Source organism: Coturnix japonica, chromosome 2 (genome assembly GCF_001577835.2).
Source record: "Coturnix japonica isolate 7356 chromosome 2, Coturnix japonica 2.1, whole genome shotgun sequence".
In the NCBI taxonomy this organism is placed as follows: domain Eukaryota; kingdom Metazoa; phylum Chordata; class Aves; order Galliformes; family Phasianidae; genus Coturnix; species Coturnix japonica.
Genome location: NC_029517.1, coordinates 81,817,641 through 81,831,793, shown reverse-complemented (window position 1 = coordinate 81,831,793; position 14,153 = coordinate 81,817,641). Strand labels below are relative to the sequence as shown.

General features: G+C 41.6%; 1 protein-coding gene across 4 annotated transcripts in view; it reads right to left on the bottom strand.

Annotated features, from left to right (window-relative positions):
* Nucleotides 1-199: 199 nt before the first annotated feature.
* ZNF516 (zinc finger protein 516) overlaps nucleotides 200-14,153 on the bottom strand; it is a 100,865-nt gene continuing 86,911 nt past the window's right edge. For 2 of the 4 annotated variants that reach the window (XM_015855123.2, XM_015855124.2), the window contains exons 4-6: nucleotides 10,131-10,235; nucleotides 9,165-9,232; nucleotides 200-2,591 (exon numbers count right to left, since the gene is read on the bottom strand). In XM_015855123.2, coding sequence (XP_015710609.1) covers nucleotides 2,532-2,591; nucleotides 9,165-9,232; nucleotides 10,131-10,235 — 233 coding nt within the window. In that variant the 3' untranslated portion in view covers nucleotides 200-2,531. Of the gene's footprint in view, nucleotides 2,592-9,164; nucleotides 9,233-10,130; nucleotides 10,236-10,747; nucleotides 10,983-14,153 lie in introns of those variants that run through there. The other 2 variants (XM_015855125.2, XR_004306171.1) reach the window with 2 other exon arrangements.

Here is a 14,153-nt window from a genome sequence, read left to right as displayed (position 1 = left end):
AAAAAGAAAAAGAAAAAGAAAAAGAAAAAGAAAAAGAAAAAGAAAAAGAAAAAGAAAAAGAAAAAGAAAAAGAAAAAGAAAAAGAAAAAGAAAAGCTTCTGGCTCTAAATGTTAACTAAAATTTTCTATATCAGCTTTCAAAAAAAAAAGAACTGAAATAAAAGAAAAAAAGAAATTACAAATGTACGCTACGCTTTTGTGCCATTTTGGGTACACAAGAGTTTTTAATAACTAAAACACAAACAAACAGGCTAAGCAACTAGCTTCTGTGCATTCCTGAACCATCACCGTTAATTCCATTCATGGAAAACATGACTCAGAAAAGCAACAAAACAAAGAACAAAACCGAAAAAGAAACTAATAATAATAATAATAATAATAAAAACAAATGAGAAAGCTAGTGCAAACCCAAAATGATAATCATTAAGCAACACAGCAAAATATTTCTCTTTTTTTTTTCATTTTTTTTTTCTTTTGGCGTACAATGGAATGTGTCTATGCGACCTCCCTCAGAATAAGTTCAAAGAACAGTTAATTACAGTCACTTGTAAGCATTTGCACAGGCATTCCTAACTACACCAAGACTTACAGAGAATTCTGGAATACATCTGGTGTAACGGTATAAGGAAAAACTAATAAAAAAAAAAAAATACACAACAGAGTTAATTTGCATCGTTGCAAGTGTTGCAATGTAACAGAAGCTGTCAAGTAATTTAAAACATGTAACAAGAAGTACCCAGAACCAATTACCAACTAGATTTTTCTCTTTAAAAAAGCAACCCCTCCTCCCGCCAGCCCCTCCCCCCACCCCCCTTTCCACCCACCAGCACTGTTGGAATAGAAAGATCACACTTTAAAGAGGTGGGGTTTGTTTTTTGTTTTTTTGTTTTGATTTTTGTTTGCTTTTTTTTTTTTTTTAACAAATCTTTGTGTCAGAAGCCCTACAAAAAACAGAACTATTCCGTTATTGTATTAAGTAAACTGTTGCTCTCACCTGTAGTAAAGGTTAGCATCATTTCTGTACATGTAAAATTATTGCTTTTTTGAAAAATATATTTAGCATGCTAGGTTTTTGTTGTTTTTTTTTTTTTCTTTTTAATTCCATTTCCTGCCTTTACAAAATGTTACAATTAAAAAACAGAACAAAACAAAACAAAAATACCCCAAAACCTAGTAAAGCTTTTGCAAAAAATTCTCACAGAATGTTTTCTTTCAAGGCAGCAGTAACTTTTGATAATGCATAAAATTATATGTGCAAAATCTGAAAGTCTCAGAACTATTACCATCACACATAGTGTCACAGCAATAAGGAAAGGAAATATTTATATCTGTGGAATACATTTTAATTGCTTACACTGCACGGTTAACAACCTGTTATGTGCCACAACCCCACCTTGGAAACTTGCAGTTAAAGAGTTACTGTAGAAGAGGTATATAAAGCTTTCTTTTTTTATCCTTTTCCCCCCCTCGTAACACCACCAGTGACCACCGCGTACAAGACACAACACATCGTATGAACATTGACCTGCCACCACAACAGAAGGACCTCGTCTTCTTGGAGCGTGGCTGGGCCCAGTGAGGAGGAGCAGAACAGCTTCAGGCTGAGGCACTCCGTGACACCTTCTCCATTAGCAACATACGGATGGGTGGCGTTAGACAGCTGAGCAGATCTATTTATTTAATTGTTTAAAACGTGAAGACTTCCTTTGTGATCAGGTCGAAGAAAGTAGCCCTGTTACAAAAAAGGTCCTGAGAGTAAAACACAGAAGCCTGTTTTTCTTAGTGTTCAACTAGCTTTTCTTTTCCCAAACAGAATAGAAGCTTTTCTGTCGAAGTGTTTCCATTTCCATATTCACATACTATTAATGGTGCGCAGTCAAGAACAAGAGCACTAGAAATGCAAGTGGTCCCCAAACTGTAATGAAACAAACCATTGCAGAGTGACGGTCTTTCTCTTTAGTCCCTTTAATCCTTCATCAAGCATTGCTTTCTCAGCACCAAATGCCACCTTCTCCCCACACCCCCTTTCTTCCTCTCTCTCTTTTTTTTAATTTGCTTTTCAGCATGACAGGCAGTGGCAGTTTCATTAATTAATACTTCTCCAGCCCTCGAATCCACTGCTGTTTTTCAAATGTATCAAATAGTCATTGTGAGCATCGGGGAGGTTTTTGTTACAGTGCTTAACTTCTTCATGCTGTCCAAATCACATAAAGTTTAATTTTTCCAGTGTCTCAAACTTCTCTTGATTAATATAGATGCCTCGTGCTGCCACGGCGCTTGCCAACTCCACTGTTTATTATAAAGGAAATAAGGAACCATGGGACTGATTAGTACGTCAATTTATATATATCTCGGGTAGCATCTTCATTTATTTCCCAACGACGAGCAGCGCGGCGGCACCCCCTGCTAGCAGAGCGCGGTGCCGCTCCCAACACTGCACATTGATGCTGGCCAAGGTGATGCTCCATGCTCTGCAGGGATGCCAGGATGCCAGCGGGGAGGGGGTTGCAGGGGGATCCTGGGCCGGGGCTTTAGGTGCCCTTGCGGAGAGGCAGCGTGTGGGCAATGTCAGCGCCGGTGTGGTCTCTACCCTGTAGGAAGGAAAGAGGGAAAAGCTCATTCTCACCTCCTCCCCTTCCCTATTGCCCCTGCATCAAGCATCCAGCGAGCCCTTCTGGTGCTCGTTCCCTCTGACTAGCATCACACATTTGTCAGCCCCTATAAGGTCTTGGACAGACTAGAAAAAAAATGGAGCCACTCAGAAATGTTAAGGGCATGGAGGGATGTTCCTCCAAAGAGGGGTTCATAGCCCAATGAGAGCTTCAAAGAGGCTGAAGGTGGAGGTCACAGAGGCAGCTCAAGGAAGAACAACCAAATTCTTGTGTGGGTCTGTCAAAAGCTAAGAAGGCTCCTTCCTTCCCCTTGTCATCTTCCTTTGGGTTTTTGAGCCAATTTCAATGAATAATTACCACGTGGAAAAAATAGAAGGGATATTATGAAAATCAAGTGAAATTAAAGATAACATCATGAATAAGTGGGAGCCTGCAGCTCCCAAGAAAGGCTTTAAAATGACATTTAGAACATCACTGTCGGAACAATGCAGTTTACAATCTTGATCCTAAAACAACATGGCAAGATTAATCTTACATAAATGCACTATCCTTAAGCTAAAGTCTTGATGAAGCGAAACAGACCATTTTAAATTAATGCAACATAAAATACAGCACCCATGTAAAATCCAAGCGCGTTTCAAGCTGTGCCTATGGCAGCCCTAGAAATAGCTGAGGAAAGCCCAGCTCTGGTTGACATAATGTATTAAGTGCATCTCTTTTGTTAATAGATTTAGAAAATTCCTAATTAAACCTGGCTCAAGATTCATGACATTTACCAGTCAAAGTTTGGTTTAAGTCGGAAAGATTTGCAACAAAATTAAAGAAAAAAAAAGCCGCTGTACAGACCGCAGTATATTTGAAATGTAGGAAACAGTAACTGAATGAGAGATGTGATAAAACTTCCTTAGTTGGATGCTGAATTTCCTGCAGTAAACTAAGAAAGATGCTTTACATTTTTGCACGGCTACATCATGCCTGAGAGACAGAGCCACAATTCCGAGCAGAGGCATTCATCATTAAAACCTCTCGCATGGAACCAGCCCCACGGACTTGGGGGAGCATGGCAGGCTTCCTCCCAGCTGTAGGAGGGGGAGAGAGGGGGGACGGGCATCTTGTCATGGTTTCCCCAGGCAAGAGCTGACAAAGAGGGTGATAGGGGCTGCTGCTTTGGGACAGCCGTACTGTGGGCAGCACACACCCACAGAGCATCAAGGATATGTGAAAGGGAAGATTTATCACTTTTCCACCTGGAAGGGATGCACAGAGCATCAGGGACATTTCCCCACTGTCTTTCTTGGCACTGGAGAAGTCCTCCTCCTCAGTGTGGAGGAAGGCTTTCCTGCAGCAGCACTAGCAAGAAGAGATGAAGGCTTTAGAGCTCAGCTGAAAAACTGCCCCAGCAAATGGGAGCTCCTGGAGAACACCAGCAAAAGGAAGGCAACAAGAGCCTTCCAGAAACCACCTCACCATAGCGGAGGAGGCTAAGGGGTGGTGGAGGTGAAGATGATGGCCCTGGGCAGGAGACTACCTTGAGGGCACTGCTGTGCTCTCCATTCCACCAGGAAAAGGTATCTGAGCTTTCTGAGGGCAAAAGTGGTTCTCTCCTTCACATCCATGCCTGCTCATGGTAAAGGAGGGATGTCCCCCAGTTTCAACCACACAAAGTGGGATCAAGGACAGATTTTCCAGTAGATTGAAAGCTCTTGCTAAGCCTTTGGGTTTGTGATGTGTTAGCAAGGCAGTCAAGTTCTGAATCAAGTTTTGAGCTTTTTTGTAGAGGACATCTTCAGCTTCCATGACAAAAGCTGTTTCTGTACTGAGTTTTAGAGCATTACACCAGTTAACTAGAAAAGGAAAAATTAGTCTGCGTGCATTTTACTGTATTGGAGATAGATGATCGCATGACATCAAAATAAATTACAGTGATCATTTTGGACCATGGACACCTTTTCAGTTTGTTGGCAAGGGTATAAGACTTACAGCAGCTTATCCTGTCTATTAAATTCCTAACCTGGTGGGCTCCTGGCACATGCATATTACTCAGATTCCAGTACAGCAGGCTCCATGATTCCTTGATTGTTTGCATTATAATCTCCATATGTATGAACGAGACAAATTAGGTTGCCATTTATTTGTTCATTATCTATTATTTTGATTAATGGAATTCTTGTTCTCAGAATAACTATTTAAAAATAACATTTGCAATAATGAAGACTGAACTATTAATCATGATCTTTAGAAGAAACTCAGCAAGGAACTGGGGCAAGACATTCCGTATGAACAAATGTCATAAATAGGACTTCTAACAGGCAGTGCCAAAACTTCAAATGCAAAAATAAAACCCCAAACACAACTCTAACAGTTTAAATAACTTTTTAAAAAATATATTTTGTTTTATTTATTTTGCTCTCACTCTTCTCCCTCCAGTTGGTTAACTAAAGCACCTGGTTGTGCTGTAGTTGGCCTACAAGCCTGTCAAAGATAACAGAGGTCTCCAGCCTTTCCTCCAAGTTTCTTTGCAACACCTCTTGGTTTTTCAGTGATGGTCTCTTCCAGTCTATCACTCAAATTCTAGCTTCTCGCATCATTATCTTATGTGGGTATTGAGCACTACAGTCAGTGTTTTTAAATAGACATAGTGGAGAAAGTTAAAGCTCACGGGGTCCTTAATGAAGGTGTTGTGCTCTTACCACAGAGGCTCTGCTGTGTCTCTAATTCTTTCACAGAAAAGGAGTGCCACTGCATGTGGAAAGCTTCAGCCACAGATATCCATGATACTAACCGTTAGCTTTCTTTCCTGGCCTGTAGCTTTCCCATGACCTTCTGTGAGTAAAAGAATGCTTTTCTGGACAGGGCAAAGGTTAGAGTTTTGGGGGCTCTGCTTGTTTCATTTGAGCAAAAAACAAACTTGCAGAGAGAGCTCCAGCTTCTTTGGCTCCAGCACTGTAAACATGCTTCACATACATGTGTATTCTCAATTAGAGAGAATGCTGCTAACCAGCAAGCTATGCCTTTTGAAAATCCAATTACTTGTCCTTTAAAAAATTTTAGAGTGTATTGTTTGACACAGCAGTGATAAACTATATCCCTAAAGTGGAATTTGTTTTTTATATGTTTTTAAAAAATGATTAAGATAAACATGAGGCATATGCATTAGAAACTGCCACCACTGATGTTAGCATTTTGCAAAAGCAGACTATGGACTGATCCTTGTGCTACTGAATGCACTTGGGAGCTGGGCTTCTGGCTGCAGTGCCGCAGCATCAGGCTGCTCCTCTGCAATGATCCCACGCTTTAGGAGAGCTTTGTTTCAAGAGCTGCAGTGGTTTTGAGATTCATGCTGTAGCAGGGGCCTTTCCAAAAGGGAGCCAGCTTTTGTCATGCTACATATAAGCAACTGGAGTGTGCTTTCCTGGAATTCATGCTTACTAATTCAGGCCTTTTCATGCTGGTTAGTGTATTCCAAATTAAGATACATATTCATAGTGGATAAGTAAGCTTAATTATGGATATATTGGGATATTTAGCATTTATAAAAATATTCAGAATATTCAGTATGTTTAGTATGGCATAATTTCAAGAGGATCTGCAAGAGTTTGCACATATTGTATTGACTTGGGGTATATTATAAGCATCTTTTGTCCTTTAGAAAAAGAAGGCTAGGAAATATTCTAGAGTTCAAGAGAAAATCATTTGGTGAAAATTTTTGTTAAGCATTTGGGGAGAACAGAACACAGAAATTAATGTTATGAGATACAAACAAAATGTAGGAAATAAGGTATTTAATTCATCGGTGCTAAATGCCAAAGCATACTAAAAGCCAATGCAGACTAATGCTGACATGACCAACATTAGGTGTGCATGGCCCTCTTTACGTACCCCTACAGGTGGCCTACTTTTGAGCGCTGCTGAACACCTGCATCTCCTCTGGGTGGTTCGTTACCCTAAAGTAGGTTTCCTATTTGAACACCTAAATATAGACTTAGCTGGCTCACTTTTGAAGAAGCCTTGCTGTAGACTCTATTTTTAACACATGGAATTAAAATTATTCCATGAGAAAACTGCTACATAATGCAGCACTGTTGTAACCTACTGTGTCGGGGAATTTTAAAAGCCCTACGTAACTTTCTTTTATAAGGGAAACCTTTAGAGATGATCTTCTCTGACTACTGAAGGGAATGGGGGAACTGTGAAGTACTAATATTAATATTTTTACTCTTTAGCTACTACTCAAGGGAAGATATTTCACCTGTAAGGAGGAAACATTATGTTAAGTGAATCATTTCCACTTAACGTTAAAAAAAAAAAAGTCTCATTCTAAAGCTACTGAACGTGCTAACTATTGTTTCTTGCTTGAAGCATGTGCGTGGCACTTCTGTAACTTGAACTGACTTTACACTGTAAACTCTCAAGAACAGATCTGTCCCCAATTAAGAAACAGAACGAAGACACAGAGTGACAATTTTTAAAGTGGGAAATTGTAATGTTACCAGAGTGCTGCAGGCATTGTTCCTGGTGCAAACTACTTCCCGTGCTTCTAAAGGTCCCTGCAGCTGTGGGTAGAGACAAGCGTATTCCCTTGCTGAAGCCTGGGGACTGTGCAGGTGGAGGCTTCTGGGGGAGTGCAAAGCCTGCTTGCAATGAGAACAAGGAAAACAGCAGACAACCGAATAATCCTAACTGACACAGACACCGACAAACTGAGACAAAGGCTGATACTGAAGAGCAAACAAGACAAAGGCTGATACTGAAGAGCAAACAAGACAAAAGGAACGAAACTGTCTCACAGAAAAGTGATCACACTGCTGCTTCTGTGGAAGAAACACTGATGGGGAAGAAAGAAAGTGTTCATGAGCCCAACCGCTACCCGCTATCCTAGTGCACTGAAAGATGCTGTAATTTAAACAAATGATTTGAAGACAGATTGGCATGGACTGAGTCTGCAATAGCAAACTACATTTGTCAGCCAATAAATTCTGGTGTAGCAGGTTACTAAGACAGGGTTATGAGTAAAGTGTTTGTTAACAAATACAACACAACTTTTAAGAAGAGTCCAACTTAGTTGCCACATGTCTTTTTGGTAGATATGGCCAATCAGTTTTTGGAAATATATTTCCAACTGTGATCTTACATAGTCTTTTAGAGCAAGATGTCCAAAAATGTAACACTGCATTCAGAATTTGATTTCAACTATATAGGAGACAATCACCTGGCAGGAAAAGATAAAAGAGCATTTTCAAGATGTTTGTATTTACTAAATCTACACCACTAAACTGATGAGAACCAAAGAATGGCTAGGCTAGTTTGCAGCACTGCAGTGTTCCACCCCAGCATACTCTTCTTGTAAGAGGGATGTCGTGCATCATAATGACAGCATTTTCATCTAGTTCTCCAGCTAGAACAGAACTTAGCTGCTACTTTCGCATGAAACCAAAATGAGCATTGCCCAGAACAAATACTTGAAAACCTTATGAAGAGAGCTGTTGGCCGCTCGTAAGACAGGCCAGATATCCTGGTGGCAGAGGCTGAGTTCCCAGAGTAGCCTCCAGGGCAGAAAGAAGCAAATGCAACAGAGAAGACATGAAGGATTTCCACAAAGGGTGCAGAGCACATGAACTAAGCAACGTGGTGTTGCCTGGTGAGGATAATTACTGAATATGTTGAAACAGCTCCTCATCGTTATGAAGGTAGGACTAGTATTGAGCTCCATTCTCTAAGCATGAACATAATCAACTGTAATTGCTTACTAAGAGACGAGAGTAAATCGTAAAATCATAAAAATCTATCTGTAGTAAAATATTTGAAACATGGAAGGAGTGAGTGATGTTGCCGGCAGTTTCATATGAAAGAAAACTGCCCATGAGAAGGTGTGCCCTGAAACCCTCCTGACAAGCTTGAAGATGGAATGAGAAGGCTCACATTATGACTGTGATATCCAAAGATATACATATACAAATACACATACAGGATATTCAAAATAAATTGAGTTTAATGGTTTTCTAAGTAATGGATTTCTTATACGTAGTTCAGAGTGCTGAGAAGTGCTTGTTAAGACAGGAAATATTCTGAAAACATGAAAGCAACACCACCTCAAAAAGTCCACATAAAGTGGGAGATGAGCCTTTGAGAGACTAGATACTGGCTGTTAGAGCATGAATACTCTTCAGAAAAATACAGTCTAAGTGCTAATTGAATTGTTGTAGCAGAAAGCATGTTAGATGTAAAAGCAAATTATTCCTAGGAATTCTTTAAATTCCATCTCACTATTTCATATCACAGCGCATTACAGAGCTGGCTATCCCACCCACTCTCCGGTAAGCCAGTAACATGTTTATTTAAACACTAACTACCTGATCCACAATTTACTGACTCCCTATATAATAGACATTGACAAAACGCTTAAAAAATTTAAGAGCTAAATACCAAGCAACGCCATCATTATTATTTATACATGTTATAAAACAGTCAGTGCTTTACTGATGAGTATCACCGTGCAACTTTTTCCCAGCTACCACATTAAAAACCAAACATCCAATTAATTGTAAAACATACTTGTTTTGGGGCATCTGCGGAGGTGGTGTGAACTTCAGTACCTCGGAGTCCATTAGACTCAAACACCACTGTGGGAACAAGGGGGCTTGTTAACAGATGAACATTCAAGCTTCGTTAGTGTGTGTACATTATTTGAGACCATTACAGATTAACCACGTTCAAAAAAAGACACCAGCTACTAGCCTGTGGCCGGAAAATACCAATTTACCGTAACACTTACTGTAAGAGAGTGTGCTAATGGCAGCCTAGGGCCACTGCCCTTTTTAATTCAGACTTCAGCGCTGAAGAAAGCAATCACTGACAACATTAATTATCGGTGTATGTGTAAAGGGACCCTCTTCTTGCATTACTTACCATTTGGCCTCTGTCATTTTGCATCAGACTGGCTTATGTATGCATCATTCACACTTCTCAAAGAGAGCCCGCTAGTCTCACTGTCTCGTGCCATGCTCAGAAGGCAACGATACCACTGGCTCTGGCCTCCCCCAGCTCAGCAGCAGGCTGTGCCAGGTTAAAAACCTGCTGCTGAGGGCTGCTGATTTTGGGACTGATCTGTCTGAGGGAAATCTCGTTTCCCACCAAAAATGGTCCTGTCAACAGCAATGATGAGGCAAAACAAAGCCTTATGTTCTGCTGAAAGGAGTACTTTGATTTCAATTTGTGCTGGTGGCAACGGAATTCATTAGCATATTCATTTCTGAGTACCCTACTCTCTAATTAAAATAAAACATTTGCAAACAGACTTATCTTAAATGCATTGCAATTTTATGGAGGTCGGGCGGGGATCAGGTAAGCAATATCCAGAGAACAAGAGCAATAGTCGTAAAAATAAAAACCTGTATATTAGATTTAGGTATTGGAATTACCAAGGTTAACGTGGTACTGGAAACGTAATTCTTGGCATTTTGTCAGCTGAATCTGATAGAAGGCAAGAGAGAAAGGGAGAAAGCAAGTGTGAAAATGTACCTGTGTGGGACCTCTGATGAGTTCTGAGGTGACTGGGTTGGTTAAAGCATTTTCCACATTCCCTGCAGACGCAGTCTCCTTGGCGTGTTTGTGTCCTAAGCATCCCTGTAGTTGATAGGGAGGAGGGGAGGGAAGGAGACAGGGAGGAGGCGGGGGATGAGGAGAGAGGAAAGTTGAGAAGAAAACATTATGCCAGAAGAAAACATCATTAGTATGTCTAATGTGTCATTATGTGAGACTACCTTCAGGCCCTGGATGACAACTGTCAGCCTTCATCTAGGCACCGGCTGACAGGCCAGGCACACACAGGACTGCAAGAATGCATAAATTACATTGAATTAAAAAATGCTCCCCATGATGTGCCCGCACCAGGACTGGCATGTCAGGTGTGCGCTTTTCAGAGCAGCTGGATCCACTTTTCAGCTATCACCCAGCTTTGTCAAGCAGTACATCAGGCAAATCAAAGTGACTCCAGCGTGGCGGAGACAAGTCACATGGATAATAGGAAGTGAGTAGGACCAGAGCCCGACTGTCCCCCCCGGGCGGCAATACCTCAGAGACAAATGCAGAGTGAGTGGAGCCATCACAAACTGATCAAACCTTTAGCCCCTGCCTACCTGCCTGCCGGTGCTGCTTTGACCCCGGAGCTCCAAGGCACAGACGAAAGACATCTGTGAATGAAAGTGTCATTCCGGACATTTTGAGCTAGTCGGGCACAGCAGTCTTCCTCCGGCCCTCGGTAAACATGTTTTCTAGGCCATTAGCATTTGTGGAAAACCGCTCAAACCTCTCCTTTTTCTCCAAAGGTCAGTTTACAGTATCTGACTTAAAGGGCTGGTCTTTGTCTTTTTGCTGCTGATCAAAAAAGACACATTTGACTTTTATTGGGCTTTAAAAAATAATAATAAAAAGAAAATGGCTGAACATCATCTTTTCTATTTTGGTAAGGCGCCCTCCTCAGAAGGGAAGAGTTGATGTTTTCATTTGCCACTGGAATACTTTGGCTTTTAAAGTCATTCTCAGGGGGTTGTCAGCAGAGATGAAGTTTGAGCCTTTCGTTCGTTTTGCTTTGCTTTTTTCCCCCTATCCCCCCCTTCCCCTTCCTCTTACGGCATTTTAGAAGAGTGAAACTGTGAACAAAAACAGTGCCGGTGAAGAAAACAAACCGACAAACATATACTGAAATCACCTGCAGGATGCCAGACGGCCCATCCAAAATACAGACTGCTGTACCTCAAAATGAATGGAAAAGGAGATGGGCTGCCACTTACTGTGCTTGTATAACACCAAGCATCCTATGATTACTTTTACCATAACATGGATTATGAAGAAACTGCCCTGGCTAAGGAAAAAAAACAAAACAAAACAAAACAAAACCGACCAAACCAAATCAAAAGTCCTATGGCTGTTTTCTACTTCTATAATAGCACCTCCTGTAGATGGCAGTATAGTCTACATAATGTAACTGAACAGCCACATCTCCAAAAAGTTCCTGGCAGTCAAAAATCAGCTCATAACCTAGGGACAAATCCAGACCTCTGTCTCACACACACAAACCCAATAGCTCTCTGAAGCCCAGGAGACTCGGGTTTCTCAGGTGGCTGTCTGAAACCTCTGTGAATCACAGAATCATTTGAGTTAGAGGGGCCCATTAAAGGTCACCTAGTCCAGCTCCCCTGCAGTGAACAGGGATACCTACAGCTACATCAGGGTGCTCAGAGCCCCCTTCAGCCTGACTTTGAGTGTCTCCAGGGATGGAGCTTCCACCATCTATCTAGACAACCTGTTCTAGTGAAAGACAAATATTCTTTTCTCCAACTTCTCTTTGTATTACCACACACTCTGAAGCAGAAAATGTTCTTTTCTGCTATCAAGTACAGCAAAATCTGTCCTGGCTTCTTGTTTCCAATAATATGAGCAGCCACCACAGTAACCCACTTGCATTCAGAAACAGTGAGGCTTATTTCATCCTCCATCCACACACACAGCATGTGTACTCTGATGAGCACAACTCCCCACAATAAACACAACACCCCACCCAGGAACGAGGACATTAGTAACAGGCTCTGAAGCAGCCCAAAAGTTGTCCCAGCAGTATTCATGGAAGCACACTTCCCATCTCATGTTTTTAGGAGGGAAGGCTGAGAATTACACACACACACACACACGATAGCTTCAAGGTACGATTGCCATTGTTATATATCCTAAGGACACCATAAGGCTTTTGATACCCCACAGCTTTGTGCTCTGGGCATCACTGCTGCAAACAGTCCCATGAGTCACCGTGCAGGACACACTCTCTACACATGAACAAAAGATGCTGGATGGTTGCAGGTGTGAGCAAATTCAGGTAGCTGAGGGTGACCATGTGAATGGGAGCTCCTGTGAGAACAGCTCTCAAACCTGCCCTCAGAGGAGCCCCAAGGAAAGAGTGCACCTGCCACCATAACCCCTCCTTTCCAAGGACCATAATTGATGTAAATACTGCGAACGAAATAAATATCTGCTGTGATGTGTAACAATAAGATTTTTTCTGTGTGTGTTCAGGAAGTTTGGGCAGCACGAAAACAAACCTATTCCAAGCACAGAACACAGAATTTTCCAAGGATGTGTTGAAATAAACACAAATGTAAAAGGAAGGGTCCCAGAAATAAACCAAGGCTCCACAGAGGAAGTTAAACCACCCTGCACAGCCACACATTAAAATATTCCAGTATGTTTCAAGATGAGGACATACTAATTGCCCAACACCCAAATAAAGTCTATCGGGAACATTCAAACAGGAAAAAAAAACATGTGACAAATAGGATATCTAAGTAGGATTTTTCATTGTCCCTTATGTCACGATTGCCATATTCACATTGCCATATGCAGATTTAATTGTATGCTGCATACTGACAAGACTCAAAGGGATAAGCCTAGGCCTATGTCTTAGTTCAGACAAGGTTCGTTTAGCCTCCTCTGTTTGCAGCTGGGAGGCTCTTGTTCCTATTGCCTGCAACAGTTTATTTTTTATGAGGGGTGCTCTGAAAGTAATGCCTCCTATTTTATTATGTTGGTCCACAACAACAGAGGCAGATGTTGGTGGTATGGCAGTAGAGGTTGAACCTTCCCACCAACATCCCATTATACATCATTGCCGTGAATCAGATGGCAGCACAGGAGCAGTCTGACACAATGGCGCCTGACATGGAAGTGCAAATGGAGCAAAGGCATCACTGAATTCCTCCATGCAGAAAAAATGGTACCTATTGACATTCAGTGATGTTTGCTAGACATTTTATAGAGACCAAACAGTGGATATGAGCACAGTGAGGCAGAGGGTGGTGCATTTCAGCAGTGGTGACAGCAACTGTGGGTCACCTCTGCTGGTGCAGATGTTTACAAGTGCAGCATGCAGCCTCTTGTTCATTGCTGGTAAAAATGCACAGCTAATGGTAGCAACCATGTTGAAAAACAGTGTTTTGTAGCCGAAAAAACCTGACTGCTGTAAAACACTGTGAATGGAAGAAGAAATGTCAAAGCAGAGATAGGCACTAAAGTACTTCCAGTTAAAGTGTCTTTGGAAATCAGTGCCCGGCAAAAACACAAAATAAATGTAATAAAATCCCTCTCTTTAAAAGCAGGTAAATTGAGACCTCCTTGGAAACCCTGTCCCTATTTTTACTGTGCTCCAGTGTTCCTCATAGGCTTTCTGGTGCCTGCATTCACTCAAGTCAGCTTCAGTTTATGTCTTTTATTGTTTCTCCCCACCTCTCTTAACATGGCTGGGAGCTCTCCGGATCAATACAATTTCTCTGAGCAGGCTGACAGGATGTAGTCTTAGATAACATCAGCAAGCTGACCCACACTAAGGTACCTCAAGGTGCTGGTGGAACAGTTAACCAGTACTCAGAGCAGGAAGAAACTTTGGACAACATTCCCAGCCCCCGTGATGCCAAAAGGGGACTCAGATAAGATTTGTACATGAACACTGCCCCTGCATTTGTAGAAAACGATCACAGAATCACAGAAGCACCAAGG